The 25,758-nt window shown below is 68.0% G+C and overlaps 8 protein-coding genes across 8 annotated transcripts; 6 read left to right on the top strand and 2 right to left on the bottom strand.

The window, feature by feature from the left end:
• Positions 1-3: 3 nt before the first annotated feature.
• RHOBADRAFT_52539 (uncharacterized protein) lies at positions 4-2,523 on the top strand. Its single transcript, XM_018416390.1, has 2 exons — positions 4-1,548; positions 1,620-2,523. The coding sequence occupies exons 1-2, from the start codon at positions 1,252-1,254 to the stop codon at positions 2,217-2,219; spliced, it is 897 nt and encodes a 298-aa protein (XP_018272596.1). The 5' UTR covers positions 4-1,251; the 3' UTR covers positions 2,220-2,523.
• Positions 2,524-2,649: 126 nt separating this feature from the next.
• On the top strand, positions 2,650-6,701 carry RHOBADRAFT_52540 (uncharacterized protein; the record flags this gene model as incomplete). The annotated part of the gene is made up of 12 exons (XM_018416391.1): positions 2,650-3,096; positions 3,164-3,210; positions 3,284-3,356; positions 3,430-4,004; positions 4,071-4,509; positions 4,607-4,781; positions 4,854-4,911; positions 4,969-5,033; positions 5,100-5,328; positions 5,393-5,465; positions 5,528-5,712; positions 5,791-6,701. The coding sequence occupies 12 exons, from the start codon at positions 2,650-2,652 to the stop codon at positions 6,542-6,544; spliced, it is 3,120 nt and encodes a 1,039-aa protein (XP_018272597.1). The 3' UTR covers positions 6,545-6,701.
• A 3,289-nt stretch (positions 6,702-9,990) lies between these two features.
• Positions 9,991-11,701, bottom strand: RHOBADRAFT_35184 (uncharacterized protein). Its single transcript, XM_018413259.1, has 3 exons — positions 10,749-11,701; positions 10,350-10,668; positions 9,991-10,212 (listed from the first exon to the last, which is right to left on the bottom strand). Exons 1-3 carry the CDS (start codon positions 11,669-11,671, stop codon positions 10,144-10,146), a joined length of 1,311 nt encoding a protein of 436 aa, XP_018272598.1. The 5' UTR covers positions 11,672-11,701; the 3' UTR covers positions 9,991-10,143.
• A 90-nt stretch (positions 11,702-11,791) lies between these two features.
• On the bottom strand, positions 11,792-12,735 carry RHOBADRAFT_52542 (uncharacterized protein; the record flags this gene model as incomplete). Its single annotated transcript, XM_018416392.1, has 4 exons — positions 11,792-12,064; positions 12,149-12,292; positions 12,359-12,607; positions 12,670-12,735. 4 exons carry the CDS (start codon positions 12,733-12,735, stop codon positions 11,849-11,851), a joined length of 675 nt encoding a protein of 224 aa, XP_018272599.1. The 3' UTR covers positions 11,792-11,848.
• Positions 12,736-13,934: 1,199 nt separating this feature from the next.
• On the top strand, positions 13,935-17,602 carry RHOBADRAFT_25613 (uncharacterized protein). The gene is made up of 8 exons (XM_018412699.1): positions 13,935-14,185; positions 14,257-14,488; positions 14,786-15,889; positions 15,967-16,251; positions 16,323-16,748; positions 16,828-17,092; positions 17,172-17,308; positions 17,399-17,602. Exons 1-8 carry the CDS (start codon positions 14,025-14,027, stop codon positions 17,534-17,536), a joined length of 2,748 nt encoding a protein of 915 aa, XP_018272600.1. The 5' UTR covers positions 13,935-14,024; the 3' UTR covers positions 17,537-17,602.
• A 737-nt stretch (positions 17,603-18,339) lies between these two features.
• Positions 18,340-21,717, top strand: RHOBADRAFT_25615 (glycoside hydrolase family 37 protein). Its single transcript, XM_018412700.1, has 15 exons — positions 18,340-18,371; positions 18,442-18,529; positions 18,599-18,768; positions 18,837-19,043; positions 19,136-19,405; positions 19,488-19,496; positions 19,584-19,708; positions 19,791-20,610; positions 20,731-20,828; positions 20,899-20,922; positions 21,003-21,016; positions 21,086-21,152; positions 21,227-21,323; positions 21,390-21,430; positions 21,498-21,717. Exons 2-15 carry the CDS (start codon positions 18,520-18,522, stop codon positions 21,613-21,615), a joined length of 2,070 nt encoding a protein of 689 aa, XP_018272601.1. The 5' UTR covers positions 18,340-18,371; positions 18,442-18,519; the 3' UTR covers positions 21,616-21,717.
• A 636-nt stretch (positions 21,718-22,353) lies between these two features.
• RHOBADRAFT_42896 (uncharacterized protein) lies at positions 22,354-23,419 on the top strand (the record flags this gene model as incomplete). The annotated part of the gene is made up of 6 exons (XM_018414132.1): positions 22,354-22,422; positions 22,567-22,610; positions 22,852-22,871; positions 22,946-23,013; positions 23,074-23,262; positions 23,336-23,419. 6 exons carry the CDS (start codon positions 22,354-22,356, stop codon positions 23,417-23,419), a joined length of 474 nt encoding a protein of 157 aa, XP_018272602.1.
• A 352-nt stretch (positions 23,420-23,771) lies between these two features.
• On the top strand, positions 23,772-25,402 carry RHOBADRAFT_52546 (uncharacterized protein; the record flags this gene model as incomplete). The annotated part of the gene is made up of 7 exons (XM_018416393.1): positions 23,772-24,096; positions 24,158-24,516; positions 24,587-24,778; positions 24,845-24,921; positions 24,985-25,106; positions 25,180-25,310; positions 25,358-25,402. 7 exons carry the CDS (start codon positions 23,772-23,774, stop codon positions 25,400-25,402), a joined length of 1,251 nt encoding a protein of 416 aa, XP_018272603.1.
• Positions 25,403-25,758: the final 356 nt, after the last annotated feature.

Genomic DNA, 25,758 nt, shown 5'->3' on the forward strand with positions numbered 1-25,758 from the left:
ACGTCAACAGCGTCACGCCGACCAGCTCTTCCGGCGCCGACCCCGACCGGCGTCTGGGGCAAGCCCGTCGCCGACGCCGCCTCGTCCGACCCGACCAGCTCGTCGACCCCGGCGTCGTGGGCCGACCAGACCGCCGCCGCGCCCGAGTCGCCCGAGGCGCCCGCCGCTCCTGCGGCAGACGACGCGCCCAAGTCGGACGAGGCCGCCGCCGCTCCTGCCGCCTCGCAGGCCGAGGCGTCCAAGCCGGCGTCGCGCACCATCGCCCCGGGCTCGACTCGCTCGTGGGCCTCGATCGCGCGCCCGGTCTCGCCGCCCAAGCCGGCTCCCGCCCCCATCCCTGCCCCTGCTCCTTCCGCCCCTTCCCCTGCCGCCTCCGCCCCCGCTCCCGCCGCCGTCGAGGCCGCGCCCGAGCCGGCCGCCGCCTCGGAGGACACGTCGGCGCCGGCCGCCGTCGAGGACGCCGCCGCGCCGACCATCTCGCTCCCGAGCTCGACGTCGGCCGAGACCACCGCGCCCGCCCAGCCGGCGTACGACCCGTGGGGCTCGACCCCGGCCGCCGCGTCGTCGCCTGCGCCCCTTGCTGTCGGCGAGGGCTGGGCCGACTCGATCGTCGCCGCCAAGCCGTCGACCGAGCACGACGCCGCCTTCAAGCGCGAGGTCGACGCCCACCTCCCGCCCAACGACATCGCGACCGCCGGCCCGATCGACGTGACGGCCTCGGCCGCTCCCGCCGCGTCGGCCCAGCAGCCGCAGGCCGCCGCCCCGGCGCAGCAGCAGCCGGCGCAGGACAAGTTCCTCGGTGCCGGCCCGCCGGGCCTCCCGCCTAAGCGCCTCCAGCAGGAGGCCGTCGTCCTTCCCGGCCAGGGTGCCGCGAGCGCCGTCGACCGCGTCGGCCTCCAGTTCGGCTCGCTCGACCTCCTCGACGGCGCCAAGCAGCAGGAGTCGCAGCCCGAGCAGGCCGCCGCCCCTCAGCAGCAGTCGACCGACGCTTCGGCCGCGTACCAGCAGCAGCAGCAGCCGCAGCAGGTCCCCCAGCAGCAGCAGCAGCAGCAGCAGCAGCAGCCGCAGCAGCAGGCCCAGGCCCAGCCTCAGCAGGCCCAGCCGCAGGTCCAGCAGCAGTACCAGCAGTACCAGCAGCAGCCGTTCCAGCAGGAGCAGGCCGTCCAGACGGCCTTCTCGCAGGCGCCGTCGGCCCAGTCGAACCTGTTCCCGGGCCAGGCGTCGTCGGCCTTCTCGCAGCGGTACCCGACCATGCCGTCGCCGTACCAGCAGTTCCAGCAGCAGCAGCAGCCCGACGACCAGTCGGCGTACGCCGCCTTCAAGCCCGCCGAGGCCGTCACGCCGGCGCAGCAGGCCGTCTCGAGCCCGTACTTCCAGCAGCCGGCGTCGCACTCGCCGGCGCCCGCCGCCCAGCAGCAGCAGCACCAGGTCCAGAGCCCGTACGCCGCCTTCAACTCGATCCCGCAGCAGCAGGCCCCGGGCCAGGCGTTCGGCGCCCAGCAGACCGACTACTCGTCGCTGTACGGCCAGGACAGCATGCGCTCGATGGTGCGTCCCCTCGCCTCTCTCTCTTGGCCCCTTTCTGAGCGTCGACTGACTGTCCGTGTCACGTTGTGCAGGGCTTCTACGACGCGTACGGCCAGTTCGCCAACCAGGCGCCGTCGCCGCTCCCGAGCCGCCCGGAGGACTCGGCCGCGTCGGCGCAGGCGTCGCAGGCGTCGCCCGCTCCCGGTGCGGCCCAGGCCCAGCAGCAGCAGCAGCAGCAGCTCCCGGCGCAGCACTCGTTCTACGGCGGCATGCCCTACTACAACCCGTACCAGGCCTATGGCGCGTACGGGTACCAGGTCCCGCCCAACTACGCCGCGCTCCAGTCGCAGTTCTACGGCAACTACCAGCAGCAGCCTCAGCAGCAGCAGCAGCCCCAGCAGCAGCAGCAGCGCTACCCGGGCGCGCCGCAGCAGCAGCAGGGCGGCCAGCCGCAGCAGCCCGGCCAGCAGGGCCAGCCCGGCGCGGCCGGCTCGCCCGCCGTCCAGGCGCAGCAGCTCCAGCAGGGGCAGCAGGGCCAGGGCCAGCAGGCGTTTGGCGGCGCGGCTCGCTACGGCGCCCAGGCGTACGGCGCGCCCGGCGCCGGCGTCGGCCAGCAGCAGCAGCAGCTGTACGGCTCGTCGTACGGCAAGGACGTGACGCAGGACTCGTCGAGGTTCTTCGGCACGCACTGAGCCCCGTCGTCGTCGGCCTCGCCCCTCCCCTCGTACCTGTTCTCGCCCCCTCTTTTCTCTCCTCCCTTTGCATCGTCGTCGCGCTCGCAAGCCTCCGGTACCCTCCTCCCTCCCTCCCCAAAAGCCCCACCTCCCTCGTCGCCGTCGTCGTTGTCGTCTCGACGGGAGGAACATCGTTGTGTGTCCTGCGTCGCTTTCCTCGTCGTCCCTCCCCCCCGTCGGCCGCTCCTCCTTTCATCCTCCCTCCCTCTCGAGCTATCATCCAAAGCCTTCGTCGCTGTAACCCACCGCCTTTCTGAAGCATGCCTGCCCTTGTTCGCCCGCGAGAGTGAGAGAGCGGAAGCGTGCCCGCGAGTCGAGAGAGAGAGCTTCGGCACGGCCGGCAAGTCGTTGACCTCGAATCACCGCCCCGCACCCTCGTCGTCAGCCCATGGCGCACGACGCAGGGCAGCAAGAGCCCGACTCGCTCGCGTTCCCCGCCCTCCCGTCCCTCGTCGCAGCCTCGTCGGCCGCAGAGGACGCGAGCAGCCCGCCGCCCTCATCGTCTTTCCACCAAGGAGGAGGCCCCGCACCGCTCCCCTCGCTGCGGTACCGCATGCTCGGCCAGCTCGGTGGACAGAGTCAGCAGGCGTTTGCCTCGATGAGCGCCCTCGCTGCCGCCGCCGGGTCCGACCCTTCGCCCTCGTCGTCCGCCTCTCCCCACCAGCCGCCCTGGCTCGCCCACTCGACCCCGGCGTCCGCCAGCTCGACTCTGCCCAGCATGGCCACGCGTGACAGCTCGGAGGAGGCGGCCGGCGCGAGCGCGTCCTCCAAGCGCAAGAACTCGGGCCTCGTGTCGGTCCACGACGACGGCGCCGAGTCGCACAAGGCCAAAAAGGTGCGCCCCTCCCTCGTTCCTCCCTCTCAGACCCGGTAACCTGACTCTTGTGCCCTCTCGCCCGCAGCCCAAGATCCCGCGAGCGTGCGACGTCTGCCGGCGCAAGAAGATCCGGTGCGTCCCCGCCCTCGCAGTCACGAGGCCAAGAGGTCCAGACAACGGGGCTGACATTCTCGAGTCTGCGCAGGTGCAACCCGTTGCCAGATCACGAGGAGAAGCTGTGCACCTACTGCCAGAAGCACCGGCTCGACTGCACCTGGGTGCGTCCTCTCTCTCTCTCTCGGCCGGGCCCCTCGTTCGAGCCGTCCTGACGAGCTCTTCCTCTGCCGCCAGTTCCTGCCCATATCCGAGACGCGGTTCAAGAAGCAGCGCGAGAAGGAGGAGGCGGTCAAGGCGAGCGCGTCGGCGGCCGCAGCGGCGGTCGCGCTCCCGACGGCGGCCACGTCGGCGACGCTCGCTCGGCAGCAGGCGCGCGTCGACGACACGCCGCCCGTCCCGTCACCGACGTTGTCGGCGAGCGCCAACGCTGTCGCAGGCCCGAGCGGCATCCCGTCTGGCAGCGCCGGTGGCGGCGGCGGCGGGCACAACGTGCCCAAGCAGCAGATCTTCCCGATCGACGCGTACAACCGCTCGGCGTCGTCGCCCGACTCGCAGCAGCCGAGTGGACCGCGCAAGGAGCCGCGCATCGTCGGCTACACGTCCATCTCGCACCTCATGCACTCGACGTCGACGTTCCCGACCGAGCGCATGATCCCGGTCGACTTCAAGTACTCGCAGAAGCTCAGCGTCAACGAGATTGGCGACGGCTTCATCCGGGTCATCTCGGCGGGCGACGGCGACCCGACCCAGGGCGGCGAGCCGGTCGCCATCCAGGGCATCGAGCACTCGGACGCCGAGAAGCTCATCAAGTGCGTCGCCCTCGTCTCTCCCAATCTCTTCTGCGCACCCGACCGCTCACATCTGTCTCTTCGCAGCTACTTTTTCACGACGCACTCGAACCACTTTCCGATCCTCGCCAAAGCCGACTTCCTCGGCTCGGAACGCCCGATCCCGCTCCTGTTCAACACGATCTGCGCCGTCTCTGCCCTGTCGCACCACGTCGCGCCGTCCATCCTGCGCACGATCAAGTCGACGATCCGCTCGCACCTGCGCGACGAGGACATGCTCGACAACTCGACCATTCCCAACATCCAGGCGCTCCTCATCTACTCGTTCTCGATGGAGCTCGAGAAGGGCACGGCCGCGAGCAAGACGTGGAACGTCCTTGGCCTTGCGATCCGTATGGCGCAGGACTTGGGCCTCCACCGCAAGCTCGGCAGCGAGCGCAAGGAGCAGAGCGAGGCCGACCACACCGAGCTGAGGAGGAGGGTTTGGGGAGGGTGCTTGATCGCCGACCGGTGGATCGCCGCCATTGTGCGTCCCCCTCTCTCTCACTATGTCTCTCGTCGTCGTCGTCGTCGTGCTCGTGCACGTGCAGGGACCCTGACCCTCTCGTCGTGCCCGCTCGCAGTACGGCCAGCCCATGATGATCGACCTCGCCGACTGCGACACGATGCTCCCCTCGGTGTTCGACATCCGGCCCAACCTCGAGTTCGACTCGGAGCGGCGACCGTACCTGTTCAACAGCGCCCTCATCTCGCTCTCGATCCTCCTTGGCCGGATTCTCAAGGCCGTGTACTCGCCAAGTACGTCCTCCTCATCCTCTCCTCTCGACCCCTGCCCGTTTGTGACGAGACTAATACTCTCTCGATTCACAGCCGGCATCATGCTCTTGACCGAGAAGGAGGCCAAGTCGCTCGTCGACGATCTCGCGGCGTACGTCCCCCTCCTCTTCTTCTCGAGGACGCAGACTGACTCGCTCTCGCGCCACAGATGGGTTCGCGGTCTGCCAGAAGAGCTGCGGTTCCAGGGTCCCGACAAGTCGACGCCCGAGCAGGGTGCGTCCCCTCTCTCACGCTCGCCATCCCCCGCACGGACCCCTGACCCTCTCGCGGCGTGCGCAGGCTTCCTCCACCTCCTTTACGTCCCCGTCCGCTTCCTCGTCACTCGGCCGTTCATGCGCATCTCGTTCCAGCTGCCCGAGCGCTTCGCGTCCCTGTCGGTCGGCACGCAGCAGTGGTCCGTCGTCGAGACCGAGGCGCGCCTCGCCATCGAGTGGGTCGACAAGAACGAGTCGTGCCTCGAGGGCTGGTTCGTAGGGACCTACGCCTTCTTCATCTGCTCCCTCATCCAGTGCGTCGTCGTCGTTCTCTCTTTTCTGCCCGAACCCGAGCCGACTCTTTTCGAGCGACCGCAGGTACCACTCGCACATTCGCCGCCGCGACTCGGTGTCGCTCGGCACGCTTCGACTTGCCCGCGACTGCCTTAAGGTGCGCCCTCTCGTCCTCTTTGAGATTTTCGAGGCGAGACTGACCCCTGTCTCCTCGCGCAGCGCCTGGTCGTTCCCGACGGCGAGTGCTACTTGCGCGCCAAGATCGCCGAGATCATCCACCTCCTGTACCACACGGCGTGCTCGGTCGCTCGGTGGGCGCCAGAAGCGGCAGAGGGCATGTCGCCGGCGTCGAGTGGGACGACGGCCGTCACGACGCTCAACCCGACCGTCGGCGTGCGGCAACGGTGCGTCCCTCGCCTCTCTCTCTCTCTCTTCCAGTCGTCTCTCTCGAGCGCCTCAACTGACTCTCTTTGCGCACACAGAGAGCAAGACTGGCACCTGCGCTATAAGAAGGACGGCGGGTACTTCGTCACCGACCGCCGCGTCAACGACCCGTCGGGCCTCATCCGCTCGTCCGCCTCGCCCGGGTCGCCCACGGGCCCAAGCCCTCGCACCGCCGGCTCGCCGTACGCCTCGAGCTTGCGCTCGACCCACATCGCCGGCGAGAACGACAAGGCCGACGAGGCGGCGGCGGTTCCGACCGCGAGCACCAGCACCCCGGCTGCGGCAGCAGGCACCCTCGCGACGCTGCAGCCGGCCTTCTCCGGCAACGGCGACGCGACCGACGCGACCGACGCACTGCCCTCTGCCTCGACCTCGGCCGCGCCCGCGCCCAATCCTCCTCCCGACCTCTCGTTCGCCTTCCCCGACTCGAACTTCGACAACCTCAGCTTCAACCCGACGCTCAACTTTGGCATCGGGCTCGACGGCGCATCGACGCCGGCCTCGGGCGCGAGCTCGACGCTCGGCTTCGGCGGCTCGAGTCGCGCCGGCGCCGTCGGCGGCGGAACGAGCGCGAGCGACGCGCTCGGCGGCCTCGGCGGGTCGAGCTTCCTCGGCGGGACGGGCGACGCAGCGTCGTTCGACCCGTTCGGGTTCGCGACGGACGGCACGCCGTCCATGCTGCCCGAGTCGCTGTTCGACTGGGCGCAGTGGCAGAACTTTGCCGACTCGCTCGGCCTGCCGCAGGACGGCAAGACGCCGAGCGTCGCGACCGACACGTCGGCGCGTCCCTGAGCTCTCGCAGACGGTCGACGATGTCGCAGAGGGTCGACGGTGTCGAGGGAGGGAGAGGGAGGTCGAGGGAGAGAAGGGCACCCGCAGTTTCAGTTTTCCTCGTCGTCGTCGCGTCGCTCTGTCTGTCCGTCGCCGATGTCCTTGTTGTTCTCCGTTACTCGACGCTCTCGTTCCATCAGGCAGAGAGAGAGAGAGAGCCGCAAAGATAGATTGCAAGTCGCGCTTCTAGGGAATCTCGCTCGCGTCAAGGCCGTTTTGCGCGTGCGACTCCTCCTCGGCGGCGAGCATCGCCTTCTCGTCGACGACCGCCTCGCTCTCGTCGGCAGGCAGAGGTGCAGGCGGAGCGACCTCGTCGACCATGTACGGCGCATCGTCGCCCTCGTCCTTGACGCTCGGACCGTTGCCGTTGACGTCGAGAGAAGGCTGAGGAGGGTCGACGAGGTCGGGAACGGCAAAGTCGACAGGCTTGGCCGAGCCGTTGAGGAGGACCGTAGGGTCGAGCGAGACGGGCTCGTCGGACGACTCGGTGACGGGCGAGGCGGCAGTGGGCGAGGATGGGCGAGGTTGAGTCGGCGCGTCGAGAACAGGGAGCTCGGCCCTCTGGGGCGCTCCTGTCGACCCGGCCTTGCCGTTGACGACGACAGGCGCGTCCTCCACCTCGAGTTCCCGCCCCTCGATGCGCGCCACGAGCGCCTCGCACCGCCGGACGGCCTCGCGAATGCCCTTCTCGCGCTCGCTCGCCTCGGCCGGCCTGCGCCCCGTCGCGCCCAGCTCGGCGTACACGCCCTCGTCGAGCGCGCCCTCGCACCAGGGTACGACGGCGCGGCCGAACCACGCGATGGCGCAGGCGACGACGCGGCGCTCGGCGTCGCGCTCGGCGACGAGCGTCTGCTCCTCGCCGCTGAGCGACGTGCCGTTCGCGCCGCCGTGCTCGAAGCCGCTCTGCGACGGGAGCGGCGTCGCGTTGAGCGAGGCGAGCCACGCGTCGGTGAAGGCGGCGAGGACCTGGGTCGCCCGGTCGAGCTCGACGGCTTGTGCGCGCCGGAGCGGGAGGTAGAGCGAGACGGGCGGGATGAGGCGCAGGGCGTTGAGGGCGGTCGCGTGGGCGTTGAGGAAGCGGGCGATGGGAGGGAGGAGGGCGAGGATAGGCGAGGGCTGGTGGTGCCAGGAGGAGGGCGTCGTCGACGAGGTCCGTGCGGCGTCCGGGGTCGGCGTCGAAAGGAGCGACGTGACGCCCTCGGGTGCGACGAGCCAGTCCGACAGTGGGACACGCCCGGCTCGTCTCGCCTTGGCCGCCGTCGTGCCCGTCCCGCCCGAGTTCTCCCACCCGTCGCGCCACTCGCGCTCCCACTTGCGGCCGGCCGTCTCCCACTCGGCGGCGACGATGCGCCCGATGCGCAGCTCGATGCGCTCGCGCAGTTGGACCCAGTCGCGAAAGTCGAGGCCGTACCGCGCGAACGAGTGCGAGCAGTACGTGAGCTGCGTGAGGAGGGAGGACAGGGACGCCGTCGAGCTGAGGCTGGCGATGGCGCGGGTGAGGACGCTCGCGAGCGAGTTGAGCGACGTCGAGAGGAAGAGGTGGAGGGGTGCGGAAGGCGAGAGGGCGTGGGACGGGATGGCGAGGTCGACGCCGTCGTCGCCGCCGGCGCTCTTGAGCTTTGCGCCACCGCTCAGGTGCGACGACGCGAGGAACACCTCGGCGAACATGCCGACCGTGTCGCCGACGACTTCTCGCCACACCTCGATCCAGCGCTTGGTCCACCGCGTGCGCTCCTCGTTCTCCTCGACCGTGACGCTCGCGTCCTGGTGCGTGAGCGGCGGCTCGGCGCCGCCGAGCTGGATCCCGCTCGCCGCCATCTGCGCCTCGACGCTCTCGAGCTCGGTGCGGAGACACCGCCACCGCGCGACGAGGAAGACGACGCGCAGGGCGTCCTCGTCGAGCTCCTTGCGCTTGCCGGCGGGCTTGGCGAGCGCCTCGTGGGCGTCGCCGGCGCCGACGCCTCGCTCGGCGATGCGGCGCAGGATGCCGACGCCGCGCACGGCGCCAGGGAGCTTGAGGGAGCGCTGGAGGAGGCTCTCGAGGACGCGCGCTCGGAGGCTGAGGAGCGCGACGCCGACCTCGCCCCGGACGCGGTTGACGAGGCGCAGCGCGCCGGCGCCCTCGCCGTCCGGGTCCGACGAGATGATCTTGGCGAGGCGCTTGTGCAGGTCCTCAAGCCGGACGGCGACGTCGATGGCCTCGCTCCAGTGGCCCGCCCGGACGCACGCGTCGACGACGCTCGGCGCCTCGAGGAGCTCCTCGACCTCCTCGACGCGCTCGCGGACGCGCGCCATGCGCTCGCGCTTCTCGCGCACCGTGAGGACGCGCGCCTCGAACGACGACGCGGCCGTCTCGAGGGCCGAGGTCGAGTCGAGGAGGGCCGAGAGCGAGTCGGACAAGGTGGTGAACGAGGTCGAGATGGACTGGGCGGCCGTGTACGACAGGAGGAAGGACGAGTAACGAGTGAAGGCGAGGGACGACAGGTCGTTGTCGAGCGAGGTCGACAGGGTTGCGAGCGAGGTAGGGAGGGACTGGAGGGCCGAGAGGGGTTGGGCGAGGAGCGACGAGAGGTAGGGCGGTGCGGCCGGGTGGTTGAGGAGCGACTGGGGCGAGGTCGAGAGCGAGAAGGCCACCTTGGCGGGCTGCTTGCCGACTGCAGGACGTGCCGGTGCCGCGGTCGGGGCCGACGAGGTTGACGACGACGAGGTGGAGCGCGATGCGAGCGACTCGGCCGTCGACAGGAGGAGGGACGCCAGGGTCGGGATCGGCTCGAGGTCGGCTGTGCTCGCCGCGTCGCTCACGGGCTCTGGCGGCCCTGCAGCTGCTCGCGGCGTTGCAGCCGAGTCGGGCGAGAGCGCGTCGAGCGGGGAGCGCGACGTCGACGCAACCGCATCGCTCGAGGTCGCCATGCTGCCGATCTGTTGCGTGGACGCCTGGTGAGCTCGACGCACGCTAGTACTCCCCGGCAGAGAGGGAGTGGGAGTGCGCACCTGGTGGAGCTGCGTGTCCGGCTGTCCGCTCTTGCGCGGCGACGGCTCGTGGTCGGCGGTCGAGGTTGGCGTTAGGGGCGGGTGCAGAGCTCTGCGAGCCCGATCTGGGGCACACTCGCAGCAGGCGAGGGTTGGTTGAGGTGCAGCAACCCGCCCGCTCGCCTCCTCCTCATCTGCTCGCTCTCCCCACTTGTCGACCCTCGCGCTTCACCCACTCCAGCGACGAGGCCGCCGACTGTAATGCCCACCTCGCGTAGCCTTGCTGTCCGAGCTCCGCGAGCATGCCGCCTGCTGCGCTCGCTTCTCTCGCTCCCGCGGTCGCGTGCGCGAGCTGCTCGCGCTGTCCCTCTGCTTGCTCCGAAGGCGACGAGGTCCTTTCTCGCTGCGGCAGAACTGAGCACAAGCTCTCGTCAAAGCCGGCACGGGCGCACATGCTGTTCAGGCGCCGCTAAGCATTCCAAACCTCGCTCGTCTCCCTCGAGTCGCTGCTCGTCCACGCCGACGACTACAAGCTCGCTCGTCGTACTCTGCACGCCCCGACGCCCACCTGCTCGACAGCTTGACGCCCCTCATGCTGCGACTCGAGCGCGGTTGCGGCGGCAGCGCACGCACAGGTTGGCGCGACAATCGTTGCAGCGCTGCAGGCGGGGCGGACGCGACGTCAGTTGCGTTGGACGGCTGCGAGTCGGCGAGTAAAGTCGTCGACGGGGACGCTTGTCGACGGAAGGGAGGAGAGACAGGAGAAGACGGAGATGAAGGAAAGGGAGGGACGCACGAGGAGGAAGAGGTGCAGGTTGGCGGCGCACTCGGTGCACCGGCCGGCGCCCTCGATCTTGACCACGTGACGGTGACCGCAATCGACGACTTGAGGAACAGCAGGCGGCGCGACTGGCGCGCGAACGGGCGCCGCGACTGCAGCCGCTCGGACCGCCCGGACGACCTGCGCCGGTGCGGCCGCTTGAGCGACGCCGAGGTCCTCGTTCTGCGCGTGGAGCAGCCGACGCTCCTCCCAGAGCGGACAATCGCACGTCTGCCGCCCTCCTTGCCACTTGGCGGCGCACAAGTAGCAGAACTCGTGGCCGCACCGGCAGTAGCTGCGTGCGAGGTTGACGACGAGTCAGTCGCAGGTCAAGGGAGGGCGCTCGGGAGAGGAAGGGAGACGTATTGGACGCACATGTGGTGGCAACCCGAATCGAGCTCGACGACGCGCTTGCAGCTCGGGCACTGCTTGAACTGGAACTCTCGCTCGAGCGCCCTCGCCGCGTCGGCGTCCGGGCTCGCGCCGCACACGGCGATCGGGCCGTGCCACGGGCCCTTGCACCCTGCGCACGTCGAGCGCTGACATGTCGGGCATTTGACGGCGACCTGATGGCCCGACGCGGCGCCGAGGAAGGTCGAACAGGTGGCGACGGCGCAGTACAGGCGCTTGGGCGTGCTGAACTCGGCTGCCTTGCGCGAGTACTCGAACAGTTCTTGCTGGCTCAGGTACCGCTTGACGAGGTCGAGCGGGATCTCGGCGCCGTCGCACCGCGGCGGGAACAGCGACTCGTCCTTGGTCGCCGCGACGAACAAATCGTGGAGGCACGCGCCGCAGTACGCGTGGTTGTCCTTGCACCGGACGTGCACGAGAGACGACGACAGGAACGTGTCGGTGCAGGCGATGCACTCGCCGCAGTACTCGGTCGAAGCGACGGGTACAGGACGGGGCTGGTGCTGCGGGCCGACGGGCGCGACGGGTCTGCAGTAGTAGTCCTGCCGCATGGGCTCGTCGTCGCCATCGTCGTCGACCTCGGTCGAGAGCTGGAGCGCGAGGCGGTGGTCCTCGCGAGCGGCCTCCTCCTCGCGAGCGAGCGCCTGGAAGAGCGGGCCGTCGGTGGCGGCGGCGGCGGCGAGGCTGCGGGCGAGCTTCGCGTCCTTGTCGGCCTGTACGAGTCCGGCGAGCTCCTGCTCGTAGAGGGCGAGCGCGTCGTCCTCGTCGCTCGTCGCCGAACCGGCAGCCGCTTGCGGCTGGCGGGCGTGCTGTTGGCGCAGCTCGGCGAGGTCGGCCTGGAGCAGGCTCGCGATGAGCGCGAGGCTGTCTGGCGGGAGGACAGCCATAGCTGGTGCGAGCGCGAGGGAGGGGAGGGGGAGAGATGGAGGGCGGAGAGCTGCAGGCCGGCGAGGCGCGAGCGGCGACTCACCTTTTCTCTAACGCTTTCGCCTTTCTCGCGGGGAATGAGAGGCTCGGAACAGGTACCGCGTTACAGCGCTGCGAGGAGAGAGGCGAGGAGAGTGCTACAGCAAGCCCAGGTGACGTGGCTGCGGCCAATACGGGCTCTGCCAGCTCGAACCGAACAGCGCCGTGCCGAGCGGGACGCCTCGACAGGGATGCCTGGTACCGTCGGGGAGGACTATGGCGCCAGTGGCGCCTGCCGCCAGCTCGTCCGGCGTCGCCTCGTAGCGCGGCGGGAGGAAGAAGGTGGGGCGGGCAGGTGGAGCGATCGGCGCAGGCTGTCGGCGCGCACAAGGGACGGTCAGTATGCTGCATGACGTCCATGACGTCGAGATAGACGAGACCGGGCGAGGGGAACGCACCGATTCGTGCCGGGGTGACACCGCTTGGACCGCCGCCGGTCCCGGCGCGGCTGCGGCTGCCAGCGCCGCTTGCCGCCGCTCGACACACACCCACGCGTCCCGCTTGATCGCGCCGGTCCACCGGAATACGGACTGCCACGCCGGCTGTAAGGGCGAGGATCAGCGACGGTGGGAGAAAGAGGGCGAGGCAAGGGGGGAGAGGCGACGGACCAGTTGCTCCTTAAGGTCCCCTTCTGGCACAGCCCACATGAAGAAGGACAGCCAGCGCAGACGCTCGAGGGTGCCCGAGTGGCGGCGCACCTGCTGCTCGCGCCACGCGGCCAGCACGTAGCGGTTCGTCCACGCGCTGGCCCACGTGCGGATCTCGTGCGCGCGCCGGGCGTGCAGGCTGACGCCGTAGTCGGCGATCGTCTCCACAGTCTGCGCGAACGTCTCCCAGTCGTCGCCCGCCGGCCAAACCTGCAAAGGGAGAGGCCTCAGTCGCAGGACGAGGGAGGAGGAAGAGAGGGAGTTGGGCGCACGAGATCGAGCAGTTCTGCGGAAAGCGGGTCGACCAGTTCGGGCCTTGACGAGCTAGGCTCGGCCATTGACCAGGAGCGCAGAGGAGCCGGCGCAGCAGGGGAGACGGAGCGCGAGCGAGAGGAAAGAGGCGAAGCGACGACGACGATCGGCTGAAGGACCGCAGAGCGGCCGCCGGACAATCCGATCGGTCGCTCAGGAGGAGGCAGTCGCACCCCTGTGCGTCCCGTCCGCGGACACACAGCGAGGACGCCGGCGCGGACGAGCAAGGCGGCCAGGAGGGGGCCGGGGCACACGCAGCGGGGCGACGAGCTGCTGTGGCCGCGCAGTGCTCGCAGACCGGGGGAGCATGTCGCCTGGCCACTCGCGAGCTGCAGCGTGAGCTGGTCGCGGTTGGGCGCGCAGGTGGTGACGCGGCGGCGGCGGGGCGGGTCGCGTGCGAGGGAGAGGTTGCGGCGACGAGTAGAGGGCGGGCGAGGCGAGGTTGGACAGCGTGCGGATGTGCTCTAGAGTCAAGCAGAGCTCAGCCGTGTCGAGAGCGAGAGTCGCACAGGCGCGATCCGGCCTCGTCGTCGTCGTCCGTCGTCAGTCGCATCCTCTCACCCTCGCTCTTCTCCCACCAGCTCGTTCCGCCTCGAGAGCACATCAGCACCTCGTACACCGACAACCACAGCTCCCTACACCGCCGACAGGTGCGCCCCTTGTCCCGATCCTCGACATCCACCTCTCTGCCTGAGGGCTGACCTAACCTCGCATCGGGCCGCCACACCTCTCTCCTGTTGCACGATCCTCGCAGCCTACTCGCACACCGCACCTGCACATGCTCCCCGCCTCGGTTCGAGCCCGCGCAGGCCTCGCCGCCTCGCGCGCCTCCTCGCGCGCCTTCTCTCGCGCCTCGACCGCCCTCCGCCCCTCGTCTCGTCCACCCGTTCCCGTCGCATCCACCTCCCAGGCGACCCTCGACACGCCTGCGACCGGCCGCCGCACCCTCACGACCTCGGCGCCGCTCCTCGACCTCGGCTTCCTCCACCCGTCGGCTCCACTCGCCCTCGGCCGGCGCGGCCGCGTCTCTCTGCGCGACGAGGACCGCGGCGACGAGGGCGGTGACGGCGAGGGCGAGACCGACGAGCCCAAGATCCCCATTCGGCGACCGGGCGTCCCCGATTCGGACCAGCCTCGGAACGGCTTGCGCTCGCCCAGCGCGCCCGAGTCGTCCTCGGCGGGCGTCGGTAGCGGCGCAGAGGGTGGCGAGGCGTCGAGCGGGTTGGGCGGCGCGTCGTCGTCGGGCGCAGGAGACGGCGGCGAGTCGGGCTCGTCGCTCGCCAAGCGGTCCGTCCCCGACGTCTACCCGCAGGTCATGGCGCTCCCCATCACTCGCCGCCCGCTCTTCCCCGGCTTCTACAAGGCCGTCGTCATCCGCGACGCCAACGTCATCAAGGCCATCAAGGAGTCGATCAAGCGCGGCCAGCCTTACATCGGCGCCTTCCTCCTCAAAGACGAGAACGACGACCGCGACGTGTGCGCCCGACTCTCTCTCTCTCTCGTTCCTCCTCACGTTCTCAGGTACTGACTCTCGCTCCCCTCGCCAGCATCACCGACATGAACTCGGTGCACCCTGTCGGCGTGTTTGCCCAGATCACCTCGACCTTCCCCGCCAACCCGCCGACGCCCAACCCGAACGACCCGAACGCCAAGCTCGAGGAGCCGGGCCTCACCGCCGTCCTGTACCCGCACCGCCGCATCCGCATCGACGAGCTCCTCCCGATCCCAGACGTCGCCCAGGCGCCGTCGTCGTCGTCGTCCGAGGCCGCGCCTGCACCTGTCGAGGGCGCCGAGGCGAGCGGCAACGCGCCCGTGTCGCACCCCGAGGCGCACAGCGCCGTCGACGACAAGCGGCCCCACATCGACGGCCCGCAGCGGCCTGAGGAGCCCGCCTTTGTCGGCGACGCGCCGCTCAAGCCCGAGTCGGCGCCCGAGAGCTCGTCCGACGCTAGCGAGCCAGCCAAGCCGCGCCCCGACGTCCTCGTCGGCCGTGACGGGCAGGTTGTCGACCGCAACGGCGAGCAGCAGCAGCAGCCGTCGTCGTCGTCGTCGTCGTCGGGTGACTCGGACGCGCAGCCGTTCCAGACGGCCTACCTGCACGACTACGCCGTCTCGATCGTCAACGTGTCGAACGTCGAGATGGACAAGTTCGACAAGAAGTCGCAGATTGCGCGCGCCATCGCCGGCGAGATCATCGCCGTCTTCAAGGAGATCGCCAACCTCAACCCGCTCTTCCGCGACCAGATCGCCAACTTCAGCATGTCGCAGTCGGCCGGCAACGTGTTTGAGGAGCCCGAGAAGCTCGCCGACTTTGCGGCGGCCGTCTCGAGCGGCGAGGTCAACGAGCTGCAAGAGGTGCTCGAGTCGATGCAGCTCGAGGACCGCCTCCAGAAGGCGCTCCTCGTCCTCAAGAAGGAGCTCATGAACGCCCAGCTGCAGAACAAGATCTCGAAGGACGTCGAGTCCAAGATCGCCAAGCGGCAGCGCGAGTACTACCTCATGGAGCAGCTCAAGGGCATCAAGAAGGAGCTCGGCCTCGAGTCGGACGGCAAGGACAAGCTCGTCGACAAGTTCCAGGACAAGGCCAAGGGCCTCTTGATGCCCGAGGCCGTCAAGAAGGTGTTCGACGAGGAGCTGAGCAAGCTCCAGACGCTCGAGCCCGCCGCGAGCGAGTTCAACGTCACGCGCAACTACCTTGACTGGCTCACGTCGATCCCGTGGGGGCGGCACACGCCCGAGAACTTTGACCTCAAGCACGCCGTCACCGTCCTCGACGAGGACCACTACGGCCTCAAGGACGTCAAGGACCGCATCCTCGAGTTCCTCGCCGTCGGCAAGCTGCGCGGCACGGTCGAGGGCAAGATCCTGTGCTTCGTCGGCCCGCCCGGTGTCGGCAAGACGTCGATCGGCAAGTCGATCGCGCGCGCGCTCGACCGCCAGTTCTTCCGCTTCTCGGTCGGCGGCCTGTCGGACGTTGCCGAGATCAAGGGCCACCGCCGCACCTACGTTGGCGCCATGCCGGGCAAGATTATCCAGGCGATGAAGAAGGTCCAGACCGAGAACCCGCTCGTCCTCATCGACGAGGTCGACAAGATCGGCCGCGGCCACAACGGCGACCCGTCGAGCGCGCTCCTCGAGATGCTCGACCCGGAGCAGAACTCGCAGTTTCTCGACCACTACGTACGTCCCGCTCTCTCTCCTTCATGGTGTACCCTCGCCGTGCGCCTCGAGCTCACGTGCGTCCTGTCGCCCCGCAGCTCGACGTCCCTGTCGACCTGTCGCGCGTCCTGTTCGTCTGCACGGCCAACTCGCTCGACACGATCCCGGCGCCGCTCCTTGACCGCATGGAGGTCCTGGAAGTGTCGGGCTACATCACCGAGGAGAAGGCGGCCATCGCGAGCCGGTACCTCGCGCCGCAGGCCAAGGAGGGCGCCGGCCTCAAGAACGCCGACGTCGAGCTCGGCGAGGACGCCGTCGCGGCCCTCATCCGGTACTACTGCCGCGAGTCGGGTGTGCGCAGGCTCAAGCAGCAGATCGAGAAGGTGCGCCCACGCTCGCTGTCGTCGTGCGGTCCTCGTGCGCCCCCGTCGCTAACCCTCTCGACCTCGCGCAGGTGTACCGCAAGGCGGCGCTCAAGATCGTCCGTGACCTGCCCGAGGACGTCGTTGCCGAGTCGAAGGCCGAGACGGTCGCACCAGCCGCAGCACCCGCCGCCACCGCCGTCGCCGACGACGCACCCGCAGACGACGCCGTCGAGAAGCAGGACGGCGACTCGGTCCCGGCGTCGACCGCCTCGCCCTCGACGCCCGAGTCGAGCGTGACCGAGGACGAGCGCACGACGACGACCAACGTGCGCAAGCCGCTCGAGGTGCCGTCCGACGTGAGCGTCCGCATCACGGCCGACAACCTCCTCGACTACGTCGGCCCACCGCTGTACCAGAAGGACCGCCTGTACACCAAGACGAGCCCTGTCGGCGTCAGCTGCGGTCTCGGCTACCTCGGCAACGGGTCGGGCGCCATCATGCCGATTGAGGTCACCGTGCGTGCACGTTCCCCTCCTTCTCCCTCTCGACCTTCCTGACGCCCGCTCTCGCCCTTTCCTGCCTCCTCGCACACAGTCTATGCCTGGCTCGGGCATCTCGCTCACGGGCAAGCTCGGCGAGGTCATCAAGGAGTCGGCGACGATCGCGTTGACGTTCCTGCGCGCCCACGCCTTCGAGTTGGGCCTCACCAAGGACGCCGACACCGATCTGCTCGAGAAGAGGGCCGTGCACCTGCACATGTACGAGGGCGCGATCGGGAAGGAGGGCCCGAGTGCCGGTACCGCTCTCTTGACGGCGTTCGTGTCCCTCTTCAGCAAGACGGGCATCTCCTCCGAACTTGGTGCGTTCCCCCCTCCTCTCTCTCTCCTACGACCTCCTGACTGACTCTTGCACCGTGCCCTCTCTCCCCCGCGCAACAGCCATGACGGGCGAGATCACGCTCGCCGGCCAGGTCCTCCCCGTCGGCGGCCTTCGCGAGAAGCTCCTCGCAGCGCACCGGGCGGGCATGAAGCGCGTCATCGTGCCCTTGGGGTGCAAGCCCGATATCGAGTACAACGTGCGTCCCCTTGCGTTCTCTCTCTCTCTCTCTCCCTCTCGTCGTCCGTCGCCCATACCTGACCTCTCTCTCCATCCTCGACTCGCGCAGGTCCAGGAGTCGATCAAGGAGGGCCTCGAGATCCTGTACGTCGAGAACGTCGGCGAGGTGCTCAAGATTGCGTTCGAGGGCAAGCCCATCGCCGACAAGGTCGACGCGCTGCGAGACACGCTCTTGCCGCGGCAGTGAGGGTCGGGTCGAGGAGGAGGAGGTCGAAGCGAGGACGCGATGTAATTAATAGAGTTCTCCCATCGCCCTCACCGTTGCGAGCAGCTACGAGTGAGCAGGCAGTCGAGTAGAAAAGCTGCAAGCTGAGAAAGCCGGACCACGTCGGGCGAGAAGTCGGGTGGAGGAGGAGGACGAGGCGGCTCGCTCCACTCACTCGACTTTGACAGCCCGCTCAGCCTCGTGCACAGCTCGCCAGTCTCTCTCCCAACACAGGTGAGCCCACGGCTGCTTCTCTTGCCTCGCCCGTCGCGCACAGAGGCGCTCCCTCCCTTCCGCCGTCGACGAGGCACCACCCCGACCTCGCGCAACAAGCCCCGCTCTGGCGGGCCAGCACGTGCCCGTGTGGCTTCGTGTGCAAGCTCTCCTCGCGGCAGATGCAGCGCCACGACCGGCAGAGCCGTGAGGAGGACAGGGTCCACGACGTTCGAAACTGACCTCATCGCTCTTCGCCCGCAGCCTCGTTCTGCCTCGACCCGCACCTCCGACTGCCAGCCCGCCTGTACCACAGCCGCCAGAGCATCACGAACGACACTAGCGCGACCGCCCACCCCTTCCCCTCGACGCCATGACCTCGCCTCGCACCCACGACTTTCACCCGATTCCAGTCGCCATCCCGAGCGGCCAGCGTACGGGCGCCAGCTTCGGCGAGACGGCCGCCATGCCGACCGAGTCGGCCATCCTGAGCCAGAGCGAGAGCGACGTCGAGGAGCGCGACTTTCGCTACGGCTCGCAGCCCGACGCCAGCATCCTGTACGGCCAGCCGCAGCGCCGGCACAAGACCAGGACTCTCAGCGCGGTGCGTCCACCTCGTCGCATCTCCTCGCGCTGCAGGCCACGACCTGACCTATTCCCTCCCCCGTCGCCAGTCTGAGGGTCCGCAGACGATCATCCGCCAGCGCAACACGTACGGCCCCGAGCAGGCCGTGCAGACGAGGGCGAGGCGCATGTCGCACGGTGCGTCGTCACGAATTCTTCTTCTCTCTGTCGACGAGGACGAGAGCCTGACGAAACGCCGCCGAGCAGACGAGACGCACACCAAGTCGCGCAAGTTCCTCGTCGACGTCGAGGAGACGATGAAGCTCGTCCTCGAGCAGGAGGACACCGACGCCAACTTCCAGATCCACGCGGCCGACAAGGGCCCCAAGGTCTTCTCGCTCGGGACGGCGAGCAGCAACGGCTACAACTCGTTCGACGTGCGTCCCCTCTTTCCCTTCCCTTCTTCCTTCCCAGGCCGCCCTTCTCACGCAGCCCTCGCATTCAGATTCGCGGCACGTACATGCTCTCCAACCTCCTCCAGGAGCTCGCCCTCGCTCGCGACCACGGCCTCAAGCAGATCGTCCTCGACGAGGCGCGCCTCAACGAGAACCCGGTCTCGCGCTTGACCCGCATGATCCGCCACTCGTTCTGGAGCAACCTGACGCGTCGCATCGACGGCGACGGTCTCGAGCGCATCTGCGCCGACCCCAAGGTGCGTCGCGCCGTGCCCTCGAGCGCTCCCTCCTGTGCTCGTCGCGCCGAACGGGTCAAGGCGAACGTCCTGACGCGTCGACCCTCTTGCAGAACCGCGGCAAGAACCAGGCGCCGCGCATCTACGTCCCCGAGGCCGAGCCGATGATGCGCAAGTACTACGAGCGCATCGCCGAGGCCAAGCCGCACTTGCGCCTCATCGTCGACACGGTCCCGACCAACTTTGACGCCAAGTGGGTCAAGGACCAGAACGACCGTCCCGGCATCCTCGCGCTCGCCATGAAGGAGGTGTCGCGCGGCGAGGGCCAGGACCCGGACTTCCAGGGCATCCCTTTCGTCGTGCCCGGCGCACGCTTCAACGAGGTGCGCCGACCCTCCCTCTCTTCTCCTCCTTCCTCGTCGTCGCCTTCTGCAGCCCGAGACTGACTCGAAGACCCACCTACAGCTCTACAACGTGCGCTCAGACCCTCCCGGTGCCGTCGTCGTCGTCGCCTCGTTCGCCCGCACTGACCTCGTCCTCCCTCCCTCGTCGACCTCGCAGTGGGACAGCTACTTCATCTCGCTCGGCCTCCTCGCCGACGGCCAGGTCGAGCTCGCCAAGGGCATCGCCGACCACTTCCTGTTCGAGATCAAGCACTACAAGAAGATCCTGAACGGCAACCGCAGGTGCGCCTCGCTCTCCCTCGTCACGCCTCCCCCTCGCTCTCGAGCTGTTCGGGAACGACCCTGACAGTCGACACTCCCGCAGCTACTACCTCATGCGCTCCCAGCCGCCGTTCCTCACCGACCTCGCCGTCCAGGTCTTTGCCCAGCTCGATCCCGAAACGGCCGAGGACAACAAGGCGTGGCTCAAGCGCGCGATCCAGGGCGCGATCCAGGAGTACCACATCGTGTGGCAAGAGGCGCGTCGCCTCGACCCGGTGACGGGCCTGTCGCGGTACCGCCCCGACGGCCTCGGCGTCCCTCCCGAAACCGAGGCGTCGCACTTTACGGCCGTCCTGCAGCCGTACGCCGACAAGCAGGGCGTCAGCGTCAACGAGTTCATCGAGATGTACAACGACGCCGAGATCGAGTGCCCCGAGCTCGACGCCTACTTCCTCCACGACCGCGGCGTGCGCGAGTCGGGCCACGACACGACGTACCGGTTCGAGAAGAAGTGCGCCGACCTCGGCACGATCGACCTGTGCTCGCTCCTGTACAAGTACGAGACGGACATCGCGACGGCTATCCGCGACCACTTTGACGACTCGCTCGAGCTCGAGGCCGAGTTCGACTTGACGCCGTTCCCGTTCGGCACCGAGGTGCCGTACACGCCGACCGACCCGTCCCTCCCCGACCTGTCGGGCCCGCGCAAGTCGACCGACGCGCCGCAGACGTCGGCCGAGTGGTTCGCTCGCGCCGCGCGCCGCAAGGAGCTCGCCGACTACTACCTCTGGCACGACGGCCGCGGCATCTACGTCGACTGGAACTGCGCCAAGGGCAAGCAGAGCCTGTACGACTCGGTGACGACCTTCTGGCCCATGTGGTGCGGCATGGCGAGCGAGGCGCAGGCCGAGAAGATCATGTGCGTCGCCGCACCCTCTCTCTTCTTCTCTCCTTTTCGCCCGGATCCAGTCGCGCCCTCGATCCGGACGTGCAGGACGGTGCGAGAGGAGAAACTCACGCAGCTCCACACGTACCGCAGGCAGTGCTCGTTGCACAAGTTCGAGGTCGCCGGCGGCCTCGTCTCGGGAACCGAGTCGTCGCGTGGCCGCATCTCGCTCCAGCGCCCCAACCGGCAGTGGGAGTGCGTCCTCCTCTCTCTCTCTCGTCCCCTGTCGCCCTGTGCCTGATCAACCGCTGTCCTTGCCGCGCAGCTACCCGGCCGCTTGGCCTCCTCAGTGCGTCCACCTCTTTCCCTCCCTCATCGCTTGTTTCCCCTTTACTGACGTGCCTCTTCCCTCTCATTCGCGCTCTACAGCCAGATCATGGCCTGTACGCCCCGTTCTCGTCGCTGGAGGGACCTGAGCGAGCCGTACTGACCTGTTCCTCGTCCGCCTACAGGGGTCGGTCTGCAGAAGTACGGCTACAACCACGAGGCGCAGCGCCTCGCCTACAAGTGGCTCCACATGTGCGTCTCCTGTCTCTCCCTCTCTCTCTCCTTCCTCGACCCGTCGCTCGAGTCGCTGACCCTCCTCCCCGCAGGCTCACCTCGGGCTTTGTCGAGGCCGGCGGCTGCGTGCCCGAGAAGTTCGACGCCGTCGAGGGCACGTCCAACATCGACGCCGAGTACGGCAACCAGGTGCGTCTCTCCTCTCATCGAGCGTCTTGTCAGGCGAGTCAGGAACTGACCCTCTCGCCTTTGCAGGGAACCGACTTCCACCTCATTCCGCGCGAGGGCTTTGGCTGGTGCGTCCTCGCTCTCTCTCTCTCTCTTCCCGTCGTTCGTCGTTCACCTTCTCTCGCTCGTCCGCAGGACCAATTCGTCGTACCAGGTCGGCCTCTCAATCATCACCCAGTTCCAGCGTCGTGCTCTCGGCGCCCTCACCCCGCCCGACTCGTTCTTCCGCCACGGTCGCGTCCTCTCGACCTGAGCCGTCGTTCATCCCCTGTACATACCCCTCGCATCCATCTCTTTGCCGCCGGCCCGTAGACGCAGTTTTGAGCCTCGAAGCGAACTTGTCCCTCTCGTTCTCTTTCTTCGAGAGGCAGCGCGTTCTCAGCGACAGTGCTGCTCTGCGCAAGCTCAGGCCTGCGGCTCGTGGTGCCAGTCTCGCTGCTCAAGTACAGCTCCATCGACGAGAGCACGAGAGCAACTTACTTGCGCCTGAAATGCGGCTCAGACTGGCGCTCGCACCTCTCAGTTCGGCTCCCCCTCCGCGTGAGACCGTCTCCTGAGCGAATCAGTCCGTCCGTACGAGCGCCGTTTCTGACAAACAGCCAGCGATCGCCGTGCGTTTGCGCCTCCCCCAGAGCCGGGGGTCGGCGACGAGGCCGGGTCCTGCCATCTCCGACTCGCCAGCTTCGGCGATGCTTCGGCTTCTCGCACCCACCTCTGCTCGCCTGCTGTCACCTGCGCTCTCGCCTGCGCCTCGCACACTCTACACACCGACTCGCACCAACTCCAGTGAGTCCCGCCTCGCCGTTCTCTCGCCTCGGCCCCGATTCTGGAGCGTGCGTCCGCTCGCGCCCTTTACAGCGCCTGTGAGCGCTGCGCTGGACCTGCGGGCACCACGAGTACAGCTTGCGCAGCTGTGCGAGTGCCCCGCTGCGCCCACGAGGTCGTTATCGCCAGAGACCGCCGCTGACCTCGTCCTCCTCCCCGCGCAGCCATGTCGTCCGCCGCCTCCTTCTACGAGCTCGAGGCTGAGAAGCCCAAGGGCGACAAGATCAAGTTCGAGGTGAGTCGCACGGTTGCTCCTCGGCGGGAGAAGTGCTGGACCCGAGCAAGGGGAGCCGCCGCGAGGAGACGAGGATGGCGGCTCCCTCTTCTTCGTCGGTCGAGCCGCGATGTGCAAGTACTGACTCGCTCTCGCGACCTGCAGGACTACAAGGGCAAGGCCGTCTTGATCGTCAACACCGCCACCAAGTGAGCCTTCTGATCCACCTCCTCTTCCGCCTCGTCGCTTCCTCCCGTCCGTCTTCCTTCCCTCGCGGTCCCTGACACCTTATATTCTACGACAATCGATGCGGCTTCACATTTCATTGAGTATTTAGTCTCTCCGTCGTCCGACGAGCCGGTAGGAGCGCGAGCGCTTCTCGGCCGTCGTGCGACCTCTTTCCAGCCTCGTCGACAGCTACTGATACCCGCCTTCTTCCTTCCCGCGCAGGTTCACCGGGCTCGAGGAGCGTGAGTCTCACCGTCACTGTGCCTGACTGGGTCGCGATTTGACCTCGTCCCCCTCCTTCCCCTCGTCCCTGCAGTCTACCAGAAGTACAAGGACCAGGGTCTCGTCGTCCTCGGCTTCCCCTCGGACCAGTTCGGCCACCAGGTGCGCTCCCCTCTCCCTGACTCTCGTCGACGTCGTGCCTGACGTGCCCTCGTCGCGCAGAACCCCGAGGACGACGAGGGCACCGAGAGCTTCTGCCAGCGCAACCACGGCGTGTCCTTCCCGCTCCTCAAGAAGTCGGACGTGAACGGGCCGGCGACCAACCCCGTCTTCCAGTTTCTCAAGCCTCGCGCCAAGGGTCTCCTCGGTGAGCGTATCAACTGGAACTTTTCAAAGTTTCTCATCTCAAAGGTACGCCGGCCCTCCTCTCGTCGTTCCCGACCAGACACTCCTCAGGCGGTTCTTGACGAGCTCCCGCCCGCAGAACGGCGAGGTCCTCCACCGCTACGCGCCAACGACCAAGCCCGACGCCATCGCGAAGGACATCGAGAAAGCGCTCGCCGCCTGAGCCCTCGCGTACCCCGTCTCTCTTGTCCCCTCGTCCCCCGTAATACTATCTCAGTCTCTTCTTTCCATCGTCGCCGTGTTCGTGCAGAGAAAGCTGCAGAAGAGAGCGAGAACAGAGCGAGAGAGTGCGGCGAGGAGGAGGTCGAGAGCCGCGAGAACAGCTCTGCCTTCGACACGACCGCGCCCTTCCCGCCGGGTAGCTTGCGAGCTCCAAGACTGCTCGAAGAACGCCTGCACAGCAGCGCGCGACCAGCACGACAGCTCAGACGCCGACCTCAGCCGTCCTCGACTTCATCAGCTCGCCCTGTCAAACACCCCTCCCTCTCGTCCCCACCACTCGCCAGAACTACGACATGAGCCGCAAAAAGTGCACGCCAGCTGCTTTTCCCGCGCCGACCAACCTCACCGCCTTCCGCTGCGCCGAGCGACTCTGGAAGGACCGCGCCCGACCTCTCGACCTCTCGCTCGCCTTCGACCCTCAGCACATCTCGTGGGACGCAGCGCGGCTCGAGGGGCGCACGAGGGGGATCTGGCGAGCGGGCGACGGCACCGAGGAGGTCGTCTGGCGGGTGACGATGGGCGACCTCGCCGCCGCCGGCATCGGGCAGAGCAGGTGGAAGGGCAAAGGGCGGGAGGACGACAACAACGACTACGCCATTGTGATACCTCGAGTACCAGGTGCGCCCCATTCTCGCCGCCGCTCGTCGCGAGGTGGTTCTGACATCCCTTGCCCCCGCAGGCCTCGTCTTCTTCCCTCGCATCCTCCCCGAGCACGTCCAGCGTGCTCTTGTAGCCGAGACGCTGCAACACGCTCGTTCGCCCAACCTCACACAGCTCGACAAGCTGTACGACCTGCCGCGAGAAGGTCTGTGGGGCGCGTGGGCGGCGGGCAAGGGCGACGAGGTCGTGCCTCGCGCGGTCGAGGAGCAAGAGGGTGCGACGGGCTCGACGGGACCATCGTCCGGGTCGCAGATGTGCGCGGCCGGGCCGGCGTCCATCGGTCGGGAACGAGACGGTGTCAAGTCGGCGCGAGAGACGGTGACGGTGCGCGAGCTCTTGCCCAAGCTGCGCTGGGCCAACGTCGGCTTCCACTACAACGTGCGCCCCCTCTCTCTCCTTCTCTTTCAGTCTCAGTGACGAGCCGACCTGACTCTCTGGCTTCCCGCAGTGGACGACCAAGGTCTACGAGTTCGAGCGCGGCTGCGTCCCCCTCCCGCCCTTGATCCACCGCTGCTGTCGCGACCTCGCTCGTCAAACGCCCTGGGACCGCATCTTCGGCGACAGCAAGACGCCGAGCAGGTCGCACGACTGCAGCACCTGGGCGCGCGACTACGAGCCAGACGCCGGCCTAGTCAACTTTGTGCGTCCCCCTCGCTCTTTCTCTTTTGCCTCTCAGGAGGCGAGCTAACTGTACTTCCTCTTGCAGTATCAGCTCAAGGACAGCCTGACCTCACATGTCGATCAAGCCGAGGTCGACGCCGTCAGCCCGCTCGTCTCGTTCTCGTACGTCCTCGTCTCGCTTCCTCCCCGCCCGCCTGTTCCGCGCTCACTCTCCTCGGCCTCCAGGCTCGGGCACTCGTCCATCTTTCTCGTCGGTGGTACCAGTCGAGACGTGCCGCCGTTGGCGATTCTGCTGCGATCGGGCGACGGGCTCTGCCTCGCAGGCGAGGGACGGCGCGTCTACCACGGTGCGTCTCGGTCCTCCTTCTTGAGCGGCCGGTTCTCCTCGCCCCCCTTACTCACCCGTTTCGCCTTCTGCAGGTCTACCACGTGTCCTCGAGGACTCGCTGCCCGATTATCTGCTCGCCTCGCACAGCGACTCGGCGTTCGAGGCCGACGACTGGCGGCTGTTCGGCGAGTACCTCGAGCGCGGCGCCCGCATCAACGTCAACGTCCGCAGTGTATTCTGAGCCGAATCGTCTTGTCGGTCCTCGCGCAGCGTCGTGACCTGCGCGGCCGCCTTCTCAAGAACCCGAACTTCTAGATCGTGCCCTCCTCTCGCTCGTAGACCTTCTTTCAACTTCGTACCTCTCTTATCCTTCCATCTGGTCGTCTGTAATACGCAACCGAGTCGCTGTGACCTGTTCGTCGTCGTCGTCGAGCGAAAGCTCGCCCGACCTTGACCTTCTCAAAGTCGCGCTTCGAGGGTTCGACGCTCACTCTCTGCTCATACTTCGTACGGGTTGCGCTGTAGTTACTCAGGAGCCTGGCTGCAACAGCTTCCTGTGGCCTGAGAGAGAGCAGAGCGAGCGCGGGGCCACGAAGGCCCAGAACCCCCGCCCGCCCTCGCTCCTCCGTCCCTCGCTCCCCTCGCCGCGCAGAGCACGGCCTGCTCAGCCA

This window comes from Rhodotorula graminis (genome assembly GCF_001329695.1).
Source record: "Rhodotorula graminis WP1 unplaced genomic scaffold RHOBAscaffold_4, whole genome shotgun sequence".
Lineage (NCBI taxonomy): Eukaryota > Fungi > Basidiomycota > Microbotryomycetes > Sporidiobolales > Sporidiobolaceae > Rhodotorula > Rhodotorula graminis.

Bases quoted from the DNA above. Each gene is read 5' to 3' on its own strand.
- RHOBADRAFT_25615 (XM_018412700.1), top strand. The intron at 19,044-19,135 runs GTGCGTCGCGCC...ACCCTCTTGCAG, and splicing joins GCATCTGCGCCGACCCCAAG to AACCGCGGCAAGAACCAGGC. The intron at 21,431-21,497 runs GTGCGTCCTCGC...GCTCGTCCGCAG, and splicing joins CCGCGCGAGGGCTTTGGCTG to GACCAATTCGTCGTACCAGG.
- RHOBADRAFT_52539 (XM_018416390.1), top strand. From the start codon at position 1,252: ATGCCGTCGCCGTACCAGCAGTTCCAGCAGCAGCAGCAGCCCGACGAC. The intron at 1,549-1,619 runs GTGCGTCCCCTC...CACGTTGTGCAG, and splicing joins AGGACAGCATGCGCTCGATG to GGCTTCTACGACGCGTACGG.
- RHOBADRAFT_25613 (XM_018412699.1), top strand. From the start codon at position 14,025: ATGGCGCTCCCCATCACTCGCCGCCCGCTCTTCCCCGGCTTCTACAAG. The intron at 16,252-16,322 runs GTGCGCCCACGC...GACCTCGCGCAG, and splicing joins TCAAGCAGCAGATCGAGAAG to GTGTACCGCAAGGCGGCGCT. The intron at 17,093-17,171 runs GTGCGTTCCCCC...CCCGCGCAACAG, and splicing joins GGGCATCTCCTCCGAACTTG to CCATGACGGGCGAGATCACG.
- RHOBADRAFT_35184 (XM_018413259.1), bottom strand. From the start codon at position 11,671: ATGGCTGTCCTCCCGCCAGACAGCCTCGCGCTCATCGCGAGCCTGCTC. The intron at 10,669-10,748 runs GTGCGTCCAATA...CCTCGCACGCAG, and splicing joins GATTCGGGTTGCCACCACAT to CTACTGCCGGTGCGGCCACG. The intron at 10,213-10,349 runs GTGCGTCCCTCC...CCCCGCCTGCAG, and splicing joins ACCTGCACCTCTTCCTCCTC to CGCTGCAACGATTGTCGCGC.